A 16600-nucleotide genomic window follows, 5' to 3' on the forward strand; every position below is an offset into this window, starting at 1 on the left:
AAGGCTGTAACATAACTAAATGTGGAAAAAGTGCCGCGCTGTGAATACTTTCCGGTGTAACAGCCTCTGCAAATAAATTATTACCCATGTATTCCCAGAGGTCACTGGGCACATTAGGTAAGAGGAAGAGCCGAGGTGGGGCTTAAAGGACAGAGCAGGCAGCTAGAGTAAATCTATAATTAACCAACAGCCCCACAGTCTTACAAAGTTATGTCCCCTAAACATCTCTCAGTCAGCTTTCTTTCCATTAATCCTCAACTCTAACTCACAACCTTATAATCTTCACAGCTTTCCTTTAACTTCAGTCGGTGTGCTGCAGAGGAGCATTCCTGACCACAGTGTCATGGGTATAATCCCTGCAGCATGTGTGCCAAGTCCATGTGTGTCTATATTTGACACGCAGACCTCTGCGGGCCTGTTTGTCAGAAGGCTGAATGACACCTTCCAGCCTTTCAGTCTCCAGGAGACCCCCCACAGGTTGACAGAAATAGCAGGCAAGACAAAGGAGGTGACCTTCCTGTCTCGATGGACTGTGTATACACTGTTGAATTTGTCAGACAGGCTGCGAGTCAGGCAGAGAACAAGTCTGCTAACTGACACAAAGTATTCGGTTTAGAGCATCAACGTTAAATCAAATGTTGAGAGTTCCTGAAAATGAAAATCATAATTTAAATGACCCACAGCAAGTCCAGTTATTATAGTGGTTGCATTAGAATTAAAGATATTCAAAAGTTTATGTTTTATAATCCGCCTCATCATATAAAGATATAGATTTTATTAGTGGGATATAACCTGGCTTAATATTATTATAACATGTGTGTTTGTTTTTGTTACATGATGAGGGCCATTTTCTGAAAATATAATATTTTTGAGAACCCACCGCTCCTTGAGGGGACTAAAGCGTGGTCCCAACGGGGGAAAATGAATGAAAAATGAATAGAACTCAATCCAAAGTCCCCATAAGGATTGAAAAACCCAAGTGGGTGTGTGTTTGTGTTTGTGTGACTGCAGCAGTGAGAATCAGGTCAGCATGACTAGAAATAGGTTTTGCGCATTCTTACTAGCAAAACGGCTCACCTTAGTCAGATTAGGTGGGAAGCCGCAAATTTTCAAGTCTTGCCACAGAGTCCCACTTAAATTTAGTTCTGGACTTTGACTAGGCAATTTTAACATATGAATATGCTTTCATCTAAGCCATTTCATTGTAGTTCTGGCTGTATGTTTAGGGTTGTTGCCCAGTTGGAAGGTGAACCTCCATGCCAGTCCCAAAGCTTTGGCAGCCTTTAACAGGCTTTACAGGACTGCCTTGTATTCAGCTCCATAAACCTTCTCTTCAACTCTGAACAGCTTCTGTGATTCTGGTGAAGAAAAGAATTCCCACAGCATCATGCTGCCATCACCATAGTTCACTGTGGGGATTGTTTATTCAGTTTGACGTATAATGTTAGTTTGCCGACACACGTACCATTCTGCACGCAGGCCCAAAGGTTAAAATCTGGAGCACCTTTAACATGTTTGCTGTGCCCCTTACATGGCTCGTGAAAAATGTTACTCTCCCCTCAGCTATGGATCTCTGCAGCTCCTCCAGGGTTAGCACATTGTCCTCTTGGCTGCTTCTACGATAAAAGCTCTTCTTGCCCAGCCTGTAAGGTTGGACGGAGAGCCATGTTTGAAAGTTGTGCCATGCTCCTTCAAATGGTTAACTGAAACGCTACGTGTGATTTTAAAAGGCAAAAGATGTTTTAGAACCTAACCCTGAATTAAAACATCTTCAGAACTTCATCCTTGACCAGTCTGCAGTGTTCCTTGGTCTTCATGATCCTGATTGTTCATTAAAGTTCTTTAACAAACCTCAGAGGCCTTTACAGAACTGCTGGATTTATACTGAGATTAAATGAAACATAGGTTGACTGTATTTAATAGTTGGGTAACTACTAACTGCGTTGTACTGCACTTTAGAGGTATAAGAGTAAAGTGGGCTGAACACACATGCATGACAGTTTTAGTGTTTTAATTGTCAAAAACTTGGAAAACCGTGTATCGTTTTCCTTTCACTTCACAGTTAAGTACTACTTTATGCTGGTCTATCACAAAAAATCCAAATAATGTACCTCAAAGTCTGTGGTGAACAAATGTGAAAACTTTAGGGGTGTATATACTTTTGCATCGCACTGTATATTAAATTTGTGTCTCATTTCTAAAAGAACAACCAGTAAGGAGTAAAGAAAAATGCAAATTTACATTGAAAAAAATCAATTTAGTTTCAAATGTTTTTACATCAACAAGAACCAAATATAGCTAAAAAAAAAAAAAAACAGAATGAAAAGCGAAGTTGAGGAGGTGGTTTTAAATATTCTGAAATCTTTAGAGGCATATATCAATTTCAATTATAATGAATTTATCTTTCTTCCTTCGTAACCGTGAAGAAGCAACATGCACATAAAGCACGGCATGAGTCATGCACGGCAACTCCTCTGACAGCTGACACTACAGAAGTGCTGCTCCTTTAAGGATCATACACAAAAATTAAACTAGATTTCTCAAGAAGATGAATGGGAACCAAAATATCCATCTGTAACCGACCTTGTCTCCACTGGAGTAGAAGAAGTAGCGCAGGCGGACTATGTTGCAGTGGTCCAGCTTCCTCATGATCTGCAGCTCACGATTCTGAGGGCAAGAAAAAAAACATTACAATGCAGAAAAGTCAGGTTGAAGTACCAGGCATGTTTATTGTAATACGTCTTTGATTAAGTCTGCAGTTTGCAATGAAACCAGAAACACACTAAAACAGGGAGCCCTTTTATGGATATTTACACAACACAGAGTTGGAACTGTTTCATGTCACTGCAGTAGAGTTGAATAAGCATAAACATTCTAGAAAACCATAACCCACAACTTAAAACATGAAAGGCATGAGTTTTAGCTCAGTTAAAGGCACCAAAAGTGTCATAAAATACCATTTGTGACTGACAAAGAACATTCTGAGGAAAAATGTTTCAACAAAGATAGTTTGAGAGGCCGCAGAACCCAAACGTAAACACTAGAGATAAGCAAAACGTATCCCCACAGGAAGTAACGGTTTACATGGACCCTTTCTAACTGTGGACTAGAATTACAGTAATAAAAAAAGCTTCAATAACTCCATCAAGGGTCATATTCTTTGCACAAATCTCTATTTTCCTTCCCTCTTCTCCCGTGAATCCCAGTAGAGAAGAAACAAATGCAGGCTAGTCAGGATACAGAGAAAACAGTCCAAAGACCACATGAGGAAGCTTAGAGCATGAACAAAGTTAGAATTAGTTTGGTTGTATAAAATTCCAACTTTGAAGTTGAAGTGACGTGCAACGTGAATGGAGCATGTGGCCTAGTGCCAATTCAAAACAAAACACGCTTCAAATATTAAAACTCGCTGTAATTTAGACCATTTATGGGTGTATTCAGTGGACTGCAGGAACTATAACTAAGCTCACTGCCGATCTGGAAGTGAAATCACAAAATGAAAATACAAGTCCATAAAGAGTTTTCATTATGTAATATTTTCTATTTTGTGGAAATAAATACTTCGAGCCGACAAAATCTGTTAGCAATTTGCTTACAAATGAAACAGCATATTCTTTCTCTTTTAGACCGTCATGAAAGTACTGCAGTATTTCCTCTACACTGCAGACTTCTCCTTCAACTCTGCAGGCTGCCATCTGCAGAAGTTCTCTGATGGCCAGAGTCTAATGACCATATCACAGGTGAGGACGACTCAGTGTACAGACAGTGGACTTTGTAGAGCCAGCGGATCCACCTCCTGATCAACACGGGGAAAAACCAAGGAGCTGGGGGTGGATTTCCACAGGCATAGATCCACACCAATGAACATCCGGGGAACTGAAATTGAGATAGTGGACCCTTGTAAGCACCTGGGTATTCACCTGAACAGTAAACCGGACTGGAGTCACAACACTGCTCTTTACAGGTAGGGTAAGGAGACCTTTGGAGTACAGGGGGCGGTTCCTGCAGACCTTTTTTGACTCTGTGGTGGCATCAGCCATCTTCTATGGTGTTGTCTTATCTACAGCTGAGAGGAAGAGGTTAGATAAGCACATCAGAAAGGCCAGCTCTGTCCAAGCATGCGCCCTTGATTCAGCAGGTGGTGGGAGACAGAAGAACTGAGTGGGAGACAACATCACTGTTATCTCAACACATAAGGCTGTTGCAGAACTAGAGAGCTCCTTCAGTGATGGACTGATGCATCCTAGGTGCACAAAGGAGCGTTATCACAGAGCCTTCCTGCCAGCAGCTGTGCGACTTTATAACCATCACTGCTCCCAACAAAGTGTTTACACCACTGCTGTTATTTACAGTTTTTCTTTTTTTTGTAAATAGTCTTTTGATTTTTATACAGAATTATATGTGTACATTTTGTACATTTTTAAATTATCCTACTCAGCTGCACATTTCTTTAATTTGGTAATGCTGTTGTTCAAAACTGTACAGTATTATGTTGGAATTTGTCCTTATTGTATAATCTCTTTGTTCTTTGCCTTTGTGTGAATCTGCATGCTTCCATTTGACTTTCACGTTGCTGCTGGTACACCTGAATTTCCAAATTGAGGGACAATAAAAGGATATTTCTATTCTATTCTACTAATATCAACAGTTTACAATCCACTAACAATTCATTGATCCTTTTCATTGATTTCCAGAGCAGATAACTTTAAAAACATACATTTCTGACACAATGGGAGCCTTTGAAGGCAAAAAACCTGAATGTGCACGACTTTATATGCAGTGATGACCAGAGAAAATGCTGAATGGATGTAAAGTCGCAAACTGGAAAAAGTGAGACTTTCAGTCACTTCCATTCACTGCTGCTATGTTTACTCAACTACCGGATGGCTCACTTATGTAAGGTATTATACATGTCTGTTTGGAGAAAAGGTGCAAATCTTGAAACAACTGTCATCTGCACTTTCAGCTACATGCCCGTCAAACATGCAGCATCATTCTGCATACATCATGGCTTCAGAAAGGAAAATTAATAAATGACTTTGGAGCTACAATGTCGAACTTAACTGAAAAGGAAAAGTGAAAAAATGATTAAATACGCATTTGATTTACAGTAAATCAATAACAATTAATGCAACATTAATGGGCAGCCTGTGAATGTTGGATACAAGACAAAAATGGATCTTGGCTAATAATTGATAGGGGTTTTTCTTAATCTTTTTGTGTTAAAGTTTGAACTCATTTAGGGTTTGACCCAAAAAAGAAGAAAAGGTCTGTTTCATCAATATTATATAGACTAGCAAATGGACCCCAAAAAAATTGATAAACCAGCAATGATATATCCATTAAAGTGCAGACCTAAAGCAATAACTGTCTATATAACATACATTTAATGGGTTTTAACAGATTCCGTATGTCAAATTTCTCCAAACTTTTCCAGAAACAAATTTCCATTTTACTCAGGGATGGATGAACGGGTAGACATACTAATGGAAAGATGGACTGATGGTCAGAATAAAAAAGGAATTAAGTCTGGAAATACACATTTTTTTTATTAAATATTGTCCAAATTGCATAAAATCCCTGCATTTAATCAGAATCATTCAAAACTATCAGAGTTTTAAGGTACTGCCAAAACATTAAAGAGAGTTCAAAGATGCTGCCTCAGGGGCTGATGTGTGACTGTTATTCTACATGTGTTTTCCAGTAAATCCGGATTTAAGCCCTTCTAGTAATTTTTCTTTACAGACCACTGAGCAGTGCATCTTTTATATTGCACCTCGATGGGTCAGCACCAGCGCAACAGCATTGAAGCTCAGTAGCCTGGTATAAGTAATACAATCAGTCACTTTCGAGCAGATGTAAATTGCTCCCACAGCCCCCACTACCCCGCCTCCTTTCTTTACAAACTATGACCAACACACTCAGAAACCCCACCACCCCCACTGTGAAGTGACATCACTGCACGCTGGTCACAGACCAGACATCGAACCATTGTGCACTGCAGCCAACGCCCTTGTCTTCCAGCACTGGGCTGTTCCAGGGTGTATCTTTGTCTGCGTGAGTGTGTGTGCATTATGTGCGAGGGTGATGGTAGCATATGGAGGAGGAACAGGCGGACTGTTGAGTAAAGCCCTGCTCAGCTCCTGGTATACTGCAGTCCTTCCTGCTGACCTGTCATCCACCAGTCTCAGCAGCGCAGACACAGAGTGGCACAAATGGGAGACCGCCGGTGAAAATCGGAGGGAAGAAATGCCCTAATTGCTTTGCTACTGAGGGGTGCTACAGCTGAGTACTTCATGCTGCTGATGTGTACTTCCAGACAAAACCACAGCTGGCAGACTGAGCACACAGCGTACCACCTACACAAACCTTGTTTTTCTCCTCTGCTTAAGCAAAAGCTTAAGGATTAGACTCAAAACAGACACAAAATAACTTGAGGGCATTTATTCAAATTTTTTATTTTTTTTTATTATGACTTAAACTTTAAAATACACAAAGTAGGGAAGAGGTAAATATTTTGTTTAGTGGGAATAAAGTATGTAACATTCTTCGTTACTTACACTTTTCACATGGAAGATTTAAGATAAAACAGATGCTAAATACAACTGTACATAAATGCACATACCAATATTTTGTTGAACCCCTAAAAACAGATGCATAATGTAATTATTATCACAACTGATAGGGTAAGCAATACTTTCCAGGGCATGCCACAGATTCTCATTGGGGAAGACATTTACAGCAGATACTGAACTGTTTTTTATATCTCGCCACAACCATTGGTCCATAATTTAATAAATACAGAAGTTAATTCCCTTTTTTAGCTTAAATCAATTTAAACATGCGGTTTAGAGACGTTCGACCATTTCAACACCAAATTTCGTTCTTTTCTTTCTCCTTTCAGGTTTATCTGAAAGTTTTACATTACAGTTTGCAAGCTTAGGCAATAACAACAACAAGAAAGATCTGAAACAACATATTTTACACAACCACAGGATGGGCTTTCTGACATGAATGTGAAAGGAATAGGAAGCTTCTCGCTACATCAGTGTGGGTCAAAAAATACATTACTGACTAAAACAGTCACTGTACTACTTTTATCTGCAGTAGAAGGGTTTCACCTATTTATTTGGTAAGTCAAAGCGGTAAAGAAGACTCATAGTTAGCCATTTTCATTTTAACAATTGAGTCAGATGAAGTATATAGGTGTAACAAGTTATTTATTACAAGGAAACTTTGAGATACGTCTGTTGTACATTCAGGCTGCGGAAAAGCGAGAGAAAGCAGGACTTTCAACAGTTAACAGTAAGACTGATTGGAGAACAGTCACTGTATGCAATGGGAAATACTGGATTTGGAAATGCTGTCAGCCTTTGGAAACCCCAGAATAAAAAAAGTAAGGATCAACATTATCTAGAAAATACATAGAAACAGCTGCTTTCATAATGTAGCTGTTCTAATTGCTAATATAAGATACTAAAGAGCTGAAAATACCCAACTCTTTAATCATTTTTTTTTTTTTTTATAAAAGTAAAACCATGGAGCATTTGGACTAACTTAGATCATCTTTATTTCAAAATCCACAACTCTGAATAGGGAAATAAAGCATCATCGAATTAACGCAGATTCTTTGAAGCACAGTTTTGAACTTTGCTACTTTTATTCAGAAAACAGCATATACGGAGGCCTCGGTCCTCGACGCAGCCGTCCTGGGTTCAAGTCCGAACCTGGAGAACTCTGCTGCATGTCTTCTCTTCCCCCTGTCTCTACCCCACTTTTTGTCTGTCTACTTTGAAAAAATAAAGGGCACTAGTGCTGCAATATCTAAAAAGAAATGATCAATGTCAAATGTCCCAAAGCACATCCATATAAATCAATGTAAAACTGCTGCCTTTCTTCAGAATTAATAGACTTTTATTAAAATTGTGGGAAAAATCAAGTATTTTTCCATCAGTTTTCTTTTTCCTATTCTTATCCAGACCTGGACAGTGAATGCAAATACTTTCCCAGATTTTTCAAGACTAAGCAGGAATCCTGTAAAATAAGTGATGAAAAAATATTTTCAGTCCTGCTTCAATATTTTCTTGTAATATAGTTCTCTAAAAGAAAGCAATCAGCTAAAGATTGGCATCGGTATTATAAAAACCAATCAGAAATTTGGACCCAAAACCTCTAACTACCAAACAGTGAAAGTTCTCTAGCTTATTTAAAAGAAAGGTCTAGGGTAAAAACTCTTAAAAAGCAGAGTGCTGCACTCTATAACAAATAAAATTAAAAGCAATGGATATTAATGTATTTCCTGGGAAACTATTTTATTATGTCTGTTGCACATTAATGATCATTTGGGTCTCCATTAAAGCAAACTCAAAAAAACTTGCATTTTGTTCCCCTTTACTGTAATGCAGTGATTTTATTCATTCCAAACAACTGCATCAAGGGTTTTGATGAAGCATTGATCAGATTTACTGAACTTAGCTGACCTGGGAGCGAACGGCAAACACCATTGTTCATTAATGTTGCCAAAGACTCACTGACACCTCTAATGTTCTTGCTCTCAGTGAGCTTTCTGATGAGAGCATCCATTTTCCAATAGGCTGATATGTGATTCCTCAAATGGGAATAGGAGATGGAGCCTATCCCATAATGCACCACAAGTAGACTGTAAGCCCACTAGGACTCTCACAGTCTGTCTCATCAGCTTCACCCTAATCTAGATCCTATTCATGTGATCACTTTGACCGTATTTAAAGTTTGGGGAAAAAAAGCAAAGACGTTAGGAGTGCAGGTGAGAGGTGCTGTTTGTGTGTGAAACATGGCGTGCATGCTGGATAGCACATGCTTGACAGTCATGTGAAGACCCTTAACTCTCGTTTGCCTCATATTTCCTCACCAGCTGTTTACGGGGAAGACGGGCCAAGTGAGTAAAAGGAAAGGGGACCTGGAGAGCAAGGGGAGGGGGAGCTGAGGCAGAGGGTCTGCTTTACTGAGGAAACTATGCAATATAGCCTTTGATCTTCACCTGATCACTGGGCTGTTTCAAGAAGCAAGAAAGAGCAGGATATCACTTCATTACAGCCAGCATTCAGAGTCCCAAACAGGATGCGCGCATCCCTGAGAAGCGCAGTGAACTCAGCGGCAGATGGTCAACCTCCGCATCACACACTGACATCATTTTTCTTGTCTGGTTTCAGAGTGTGCCGCACTCGCACAAGCACCCAAAAAGGTTAAAAATAGGCCATGGCTCCGCTGAGGCGTTTAGCTGAAACGGATGAGTTAAAGCTCTACAGGCTTCAGTTAAAGTTCAACAACTAACCTGGCAAATGGAGCTGCCGGCCGGCAACAAAGTATACCCTGTAGAATAAAGTCCAACAAAGAAACAGCTCAGTTTAACCACTGGTTGGAATAGGTTTGTGTGTGCCTCATTTAACTCCTCTATTATTTCTTTCATATTTAGGTATCCAAAGCGCAAACAACTTTAACAGATTTTGTTTTTCTTTAGAGAAAATACAACAATAACGTGACACAGAAGGAAAACAGCGTCTCAACAAAAGCACGTTAAGCTACTTCAGATTAAAAATGTTGCAAATCTGGATTCCCTTGTTCTGTGCATCACAGAAAACAAGAGTCTCACAGGTCAAAAGCCAACTAACCAGCAGAATAAAATGTGAGGAATAATGACTCTATGTAGTCAGACTGTTTCGTCTAATTGATATCTACTCTGGGGCTCTTTCTTGGATTACAGACCAGCTATTCCACAAATGTAAGGCTGCTCGAGTTTAAAAAAAACAGATTATTTTGGTTAATTTTTAAATCAGTTATTCGTCACCATTACTCACCGAGTAAAAATTAAAAAAAAACTGAATTTATGTACTTTTCAAATTCTGACTAGTTTATAGTTTGCCGAATTTCCTGTTTTACATCTGTAAGATCAAAAATCATAAAAAGGTTAAAATTATTGTCGATCTGTATTATTTCAACAGTTCAAAAGCCAAACATCCTATATGTAATCAAAACAGATAAATGCTAACGACCAAAAGGCAAACAGTAAAACGTGGTTAAGTACAACGTGTTCAGTGTAAAATTCAGCTTATAAATGCAGCCGTCTGCCATATAAAAAGGTCATGTTTTCACATCCTCATTCGTATAAAAGGATTTCTAAGACAATTCAACTAACTTTATTTCAGTTATGATTTCGGTTCCACCTCAGACAGATTTGAATACATTTTTAAAAACTGATGGTAGAACCAAAATTAAATAACTTCACTGTAGCTCTGGCAGTGTGTTTAGGGTCGACCCCGAACATTCACACCAGTCTAGTTTTTTGGAGCGTCTAACAGGTTTTCTTCAAGCATTGCCCCAAACAATCGGTCTCATCGCTTCTAAACAAAATATTCCCCACAGCATGATGCTGCCACCATCATGCCTTACTAAGCAGATGCTGTGTTCAGGTTGATTTGGATTAGTTTCTGCCACACAAAGCATGTCTAAAGCCAAATCTCCTACTTGTTTTCTGTGTGGCCCACATGGTTTTTGACAAACTACAAATGTGGCTTATTATAGTCCAGCCAATTTAGGTAGACGTCTTTGTTTGGTTTCCTGTTCAGCAATACCGTTTCCATTTGAGGATGATGGATAGAACAGTGTTCAATCAGATGATCAAAGCAGGAATATTGCTCTATAGCATAACCCTGCTCTAATTATAAAGGTATTTTCCTGCATTCTGCTGGTCTATCCCATAAAGTCCCAATAACACATGTTGATGTTTGAGTTAGTAACACGGCAAACTGGAAAAATCAAAGGGTCAATAATACTTTTGCAAAGCACTGTACAAGCTCATAACATTTCCAGATATTTCTTACAGATAAATATAATATATGTGCTCCAAACTCATTAAAATCTGAATCTAGTTGCGTACAGCATGCAAATTATCCAACAGGTTTTAACCAAAAGGTGATCAACAATGCTAGTATTTAGGTTGTAGTCGTGTAGACTACACCTTGCTCAGATCCTTATGCCAATATGAGCACTTCCACTCAGGTTTCCAGAAAAATAATTCGGTGAGAGCATAAAAAGCAGCAGTACACCAGAGTCCTGAACAGATGAATAAATATTAACGTATTCATATTGGTGAGAGAAAAATAACCCTCCTGCCAATACCACACACACTTCATGCAAAAGAATACACTTCTTTGACACACACATGTGGGATTGTGTTGAAAGCACAATGTTTTCCTTTTTGTTTTCTCTGGTTTTGGAGCTTTTCTAATCTCCCTGCACAAGTGAAAGATCAGCCTATTCACAGTTACTCAGTTACACCCATTAGCATGGCAAATGTCTGTGTTGGTCACATTGCTTAAGATGCAAAAACAGGGTGACTAAAATTAACCCATATGAGAGCACCACATCCTGCTTTTCATTGCCTTTTGGTGTACACATCTTTCACGCATTCTTTACCTTAAATCTCTTGTCTTGTAGGACCTTCTTTATCGCCACTAGTTCCCCAGAGTCGCAGAGTTTTGCTTGGTAGACAACGCCGAAGGAGCCATTGCCGATAACCTTGGTATCCGTGTAGCTGACTTCCTGTGGCCTGTCAGGGCCTTGGCCTGGAGTGGCCACGACTGTTGTTACCTTGCCGCCATCTTTGTCTCCTATGGGGGGGGACACAGAGAGACGTGCAGACGTTCATAACACTGGTAAAGTTTTACAGACAGGAAGAGAACATCACAGCTCAGATACAAGATATGGAGCATGAACAAAAACAAGACAAATATATTTTATTAACCGGTGATATTTTTCAAAGTAGCATCAATAAAAATATCAGTGATCCAAATCAGTCAATCCAGATTTCTCACAAAGTTTAACCACATACCTTTCAAGTACAAAGTACAGTTAATATCCCACTGATGACGGAATAGATCAGCTGTAGGGCTCATTAGCTTGAAAAACAACACTGCCTTCTGAAATTACCCACACATCTCACACATTGCACTCAACTGCTTTCTCCTGGGAAGAAAAATAAAAGCATCCAACTAAAGCAATCACCTCTGGTCTCCATGTGGAATGGCAACTGGATAAAAAAATCTGATTAGTCCAACTTTGTCTTTAACACACGGAAGAACCCTAAAGTAGCAAAACTGAGATGAGCGCCGGAACATAAAATGTGAGCAGCTTCAGGTCTCTGCGGATGTGTACTTGCCTGCTAGGCATACGAGCAAAACAAACCTGTGGAAGCACCGAAGAAAAAGCATGCAGTGGAAAATAAGTCAGGACAGTGATGGAAGAACGTAGCAGGACTGCTGCCAGTTCATACGAGCAGAAAAATTTTGACTGAAAAATCCAAAGAAGAAATTGAAGAAGAACAAATACTTTGTGGGAAAAGTCCGTTATTAGACTTATTGGATTCACCGCATTAAAAACTGTTAAACCACTCATCCATTAGTGGCGGTAGGCACAAAACTAAGTTCACTAGTTGGTGTGAAGTGGGGGGCAGGACAAGTAGTTATTCATTAAAACTAATTGAGTTTGTGTCTCTAAGGAGTTTTGCAATTTCTGTATAACAGCTTGTGGTTGTGGGATGAGAGCACCTTGATTGGTGTGCTCCTATTGAAAGGAACAGAGATGGTGTCTATTTAGACAGCTTTTCTTTTTTTCTAAACAGCAGGGTCAGGGTTTTTTCACTTTATTTGTCCACAGTACACAACTGACTGGCAGCCCACAGGAACATATGGCAAGGAGAGTTTGCTACTCTATGCTATTTAAAACCAAAGGAAATCCTGCATTGTGTATCTGAAAAGACTAGCAGGAGAAATACAATAGCAAGATTTTAGTGCTTTTTAAACATGACTCTTTAAAACCATGGAATTGCATTAAACTTGAAACAGGCGAAGCTGAAGTTCTTTCACAGCATTTGTTTTATGTGTCACAATGGGAGCGCCCAAAGCATGACCACATCAGCAGCTCCTACTACACTCTGCCAGCCATGATTTGCTTTGGACAAGTCAATCAGCGCCCAGCAGGGCCGAATCCCACCCCCAACCTATATATAGGGCTGGTGCTGCTCAGACAGATCATTCAAAAACCCTCTTTTCACTATGAGCAGAAGTACCAACTAGTGCTCACACTGAATATTGCATTGACATGCAAAGTATGAATATATCAGCCAACAATTATGACATTTTAAACAGTCTTTGTGCCATTAATGGTGTCCACAGTAACATGACGATGATGACATACATTTGTGATTGTCCATGGGTGGTAATATTTTTGTCTGTTTTCTGTCTTACATTTGGCAGACAAAGTAATAAACTGAACAGGACAACTCAGGAGTTTGTAACATTCTCATTGGTTCCTGGTCTCCAGCTCCTGATGAAAGCAGCTCTTTCCTTAGTCCCAGCTAAGAGATAACATAGTTATTCTGTCCCAGCAGCCATGGCGGTAGAAACAGAACTAGGGTTAAGCAAACACCAGCACCAGTTTAGTAGTGGAACTGGTTGGTCTGGTGAAAAGACCTTCCTGCTGCACTATGGGGTCTGTTTTGAGGTTCAAAAGCCACTTTTATAAACGTCACAGAGGACATATTTTAAGAAAAACGCATTACTTTTTCCTCACAAGGAAATACCTGCAGGCTATAAATAGTAAATCAGCATACATAAATGTTATATTTTAAATTCTTGATCCACAGGGGCATCATATCTTAGTAATTCAGTAAGTTACAAGTGTTGCTAGAAATCAGCAAGGCAAGCATCAATCTGATATTAGAAGATAAATAGACCTTTAAGGGGTTGTTCAGAGGGTTCTCTCCATCTGCCTCCTACATCCTTTCCTCTCAGCAGCAGAGTTGAGGGCTAAAGTCCACATTAGCTGGCAGTTAAAAGCACATTCATCCACAAATGTGTTCCAGTTCATGCTGTCTGACACCTGCAGTCTATTGATGGACTCTGGAGTTTAACTCCCAAAATTCCCACAAAAATTCAACCTCCAGGTCCTCTTTTAATCAGCTTCCCTTGGAAAAAACTCCATTTAAAACACAGAAACTTCTTTCACACACAGCTGCTTTAAAACCTGACTGTTTATTCCTGACAGTATCAATACATTGATAAGCCAGTCAGTCAGTCAGTCATTTTCTACCGCTTATTCCATAGTGGGTCGCGGGGATGCTTGTGCCTATCTCCAGCAGTATATGGGCGAGAGGCGGGGTACACCCTGGACAGGTCGCCAGTCCATCACAGGGCCACATTGATCAGCTTTACCTCAATTATTCTAAGAATCTGTTCAACTTTAAATAAACAAACAAACAAACAAAAAAAAAAAACGAAATCCATATATGTGCTGATACTGTGAGTAGTGTGGAGGTTTGCTGGTCTTGTCAATGCTCATTCTCAGTGGCTGGCTGGGGTAATCATCCAAGAAGGGTTATTGATTTTGATGCAAACAGGGCCTGTATGGACAGACTTGCAAACGAGAAAACAAATACCAAACAATCTTTTCATAAGTGTGCTTTCCTGTTTATTTGTGTGGGTTTGTTTTGCTGCGGTCTGACCAGTCAGTGCCAAGAGCCACGGAGAACATGCCTAAAATCAAAGTCTGAGAGAATAAAGAAGATGAGAAAAGAATGTGAGGTGGGGTCTGAAAAACCAACAAACCCTTGATCTTTAGAAAGTCTAAGAGAAACCCGACGCAGATTTTGGAAGAACAAGAGAGTTGATACTCAAGTGTGCGTAAGAGGAAGGAAAAAAAATGAACTGCCTACGTATTCCAGCAGGGCCATTCCTGTGACGCCTCTGCACTTCCTCAAACCGTGAGAAATGTTGGTGCAGACTTGCACACACAGACAAATATATACAGCTCGCAGTATGATCACACACTGCTGCCAACCAGGGATGACCCATGCGATATGACTGCCTTTCTGAATAGCTTGTCTTTTTCTTTCCTTTTAAAAGGGACTGACTGGATACCTCAATGACACACCAGTGAGAAAAAAGACCCCAGAGACTTTTAATATTTCCAAAACCACTTAATGAAGGATTAGCTTAGCTAATTTTATCAAATTAAACCTCCATTCAATTAAAGCAAGACACAGTTTTCATTTATTAAATGTTTTCTATGCGTTATCACCAGGACACTACATGCAAATGTCCTTCTAAAATAAACATGGTGTTCACAACCTTTAACGAAAAAGACATTTATCTTACAGAATGAACTATTGTATTGCTGCCATCACACTGTCTTACAACCCTCTACAAGAACAGGAAAGATTCATAATATATAATTTCATGTGTACACACCCTAAAGCTCAGCTACAAAGACGAACAAGAGAGAGAGACAGTGCAAATTCTCACCAGAGCCATCGATAGTCAATTAGGGTCACCAGGCCAGCTCAGGCCACAACTGGAATTGGTTGACATGCACAAACAACAAGGACAGACGAGCTGCTAAGTTAAGAGATAAAACTAAAGCAAGGCATCATTCAATGGAACCGCTTCTGTCACCTACAGATGTGAAGCTAGCTGTCTTTTAGTGAGCCGAGCCTGTCTAAATGGTAGGAAAGTTTCACTCCAATCCCAGGTATTGGTTCAGATCAGATCGAGGTGTTCTGCCATTGATCGGTATTGAGGGTCAGAGAGTGTACAATGTTTTTGATCAATGTTTACGACAACCGTGACACAATGCGGCTACGCTAAAGAGATGTAGAGAGACAAGCTGCGTAGAAACTTTTTAAAGAGGGAAAACGGACATACAGGAGCCTATGAAGGCTAGAAGGTGATAGTAGCAGAACTCCATTAAAGATATCCATTAACCCTGGATACATCTGAAGACAGAAGACATGCAATTCCCATATCTTTTAATATTTAAAACATTTTATTGTGGTCTTATAGGGTACAAAAACACAAAGTAGAGCATAATCATGAAGTTGAATGATAATGATGCCTTTTTTTTTTTTTATCCATCAAATTTCTTTCATAAATAATATGAAGAGTACGGCATCCATTTTTAGTCACAACCTTTTTACTCAGAAGCCCCTAATTAAATCCAGGGTAACCACGGAGCAGCCAAGGGGCCCATTGTAACCCTGGAGGAGCTGCTAAGATCCATGGCTCATGTAAAAGATGTATTGACCAGACAATTACTAGTTGTTTATTCTGGCCTTTACAGAAGACTGGTAAGAAGTCATGTTTAAAGCCTGACACAAGTTACAGTATGTTGATGCTCTGGTCAAGTCAAACCAAAATTCAAATCCTGGTCTCCCTGCAAAACACTACATGTTTACACTGCACATCGCCCTCAACTATGGAATGTGGTGCTGGTGGAAGTATCATGGTTTGGGATGCTTTTTCCCAACAGGGGCAGGGAAGCGTGTGAGAGTAGATGGTAAAATGGATGGAGCTGTTGTGGAAGAAAACCTGTATACAAATAGGATTGTTTAGATTGAAACATAAGCATGTGTTAGAAGGGCCTAGTCAAAGTCCTAACCTAAATCCAATCCTAGATTGAGAATCGGTGGTGTTGTGGTCTGGTTCTAAGATCACAACAAATAAAGGGAAGTAACGCATAGGATAACTTAAAAGTACGTTTATTTAAACTGGCTGGAGGATAAGAAGCA

General features: G+C 39.7%; 1 protein-coding gene across 2 annotated transcripts in view; it reads right to left on the bottom strand.

The window, feature by feature from the left end:
* Nucleotides 1-16600, bottom strand: part of gsk3ba (glycogen synthase kinase 3 beta, genome duplicate a) — a 47387-nt gene that overhangs the window by 23269 nt on the left and 7518 nt on the right. For both annotated transcript variants that reach the window (XM_047370302.1, XM_047370303.1), the window contains exons 2-3: nucleotides 11455-11648; nucleotides 2584-2667 (exon numbers count right to left, since the gene is read on the bottom strand). In XM_047370302.1, coding sequence (XP_047226258.1) covers nucleotides 2584-2667; nucleotides 11455-11648 — 278 coding nt within the window. The remainder of the gene's footprint in view (nucleotides 1-2583; nucleotides 2668-11454; nucleotides 11649-16600) is intronic.

This window comes from Girardinichthys multiradiatus, chromosome 7 (genome assembly GCF_021462225.1).
Source record: "Girardinichthys multiradiatus isolate DD_20200921_A chromosome 7, DD_fGirMul_XY1, whole genome shotgun sequence".
NCBI lineage: Eukaryota > Metazoa > Chordata > Actinopteri > Cyprinodontiformes > Goodeidae > Girardinichthys > Girardinichthys multiradiatus.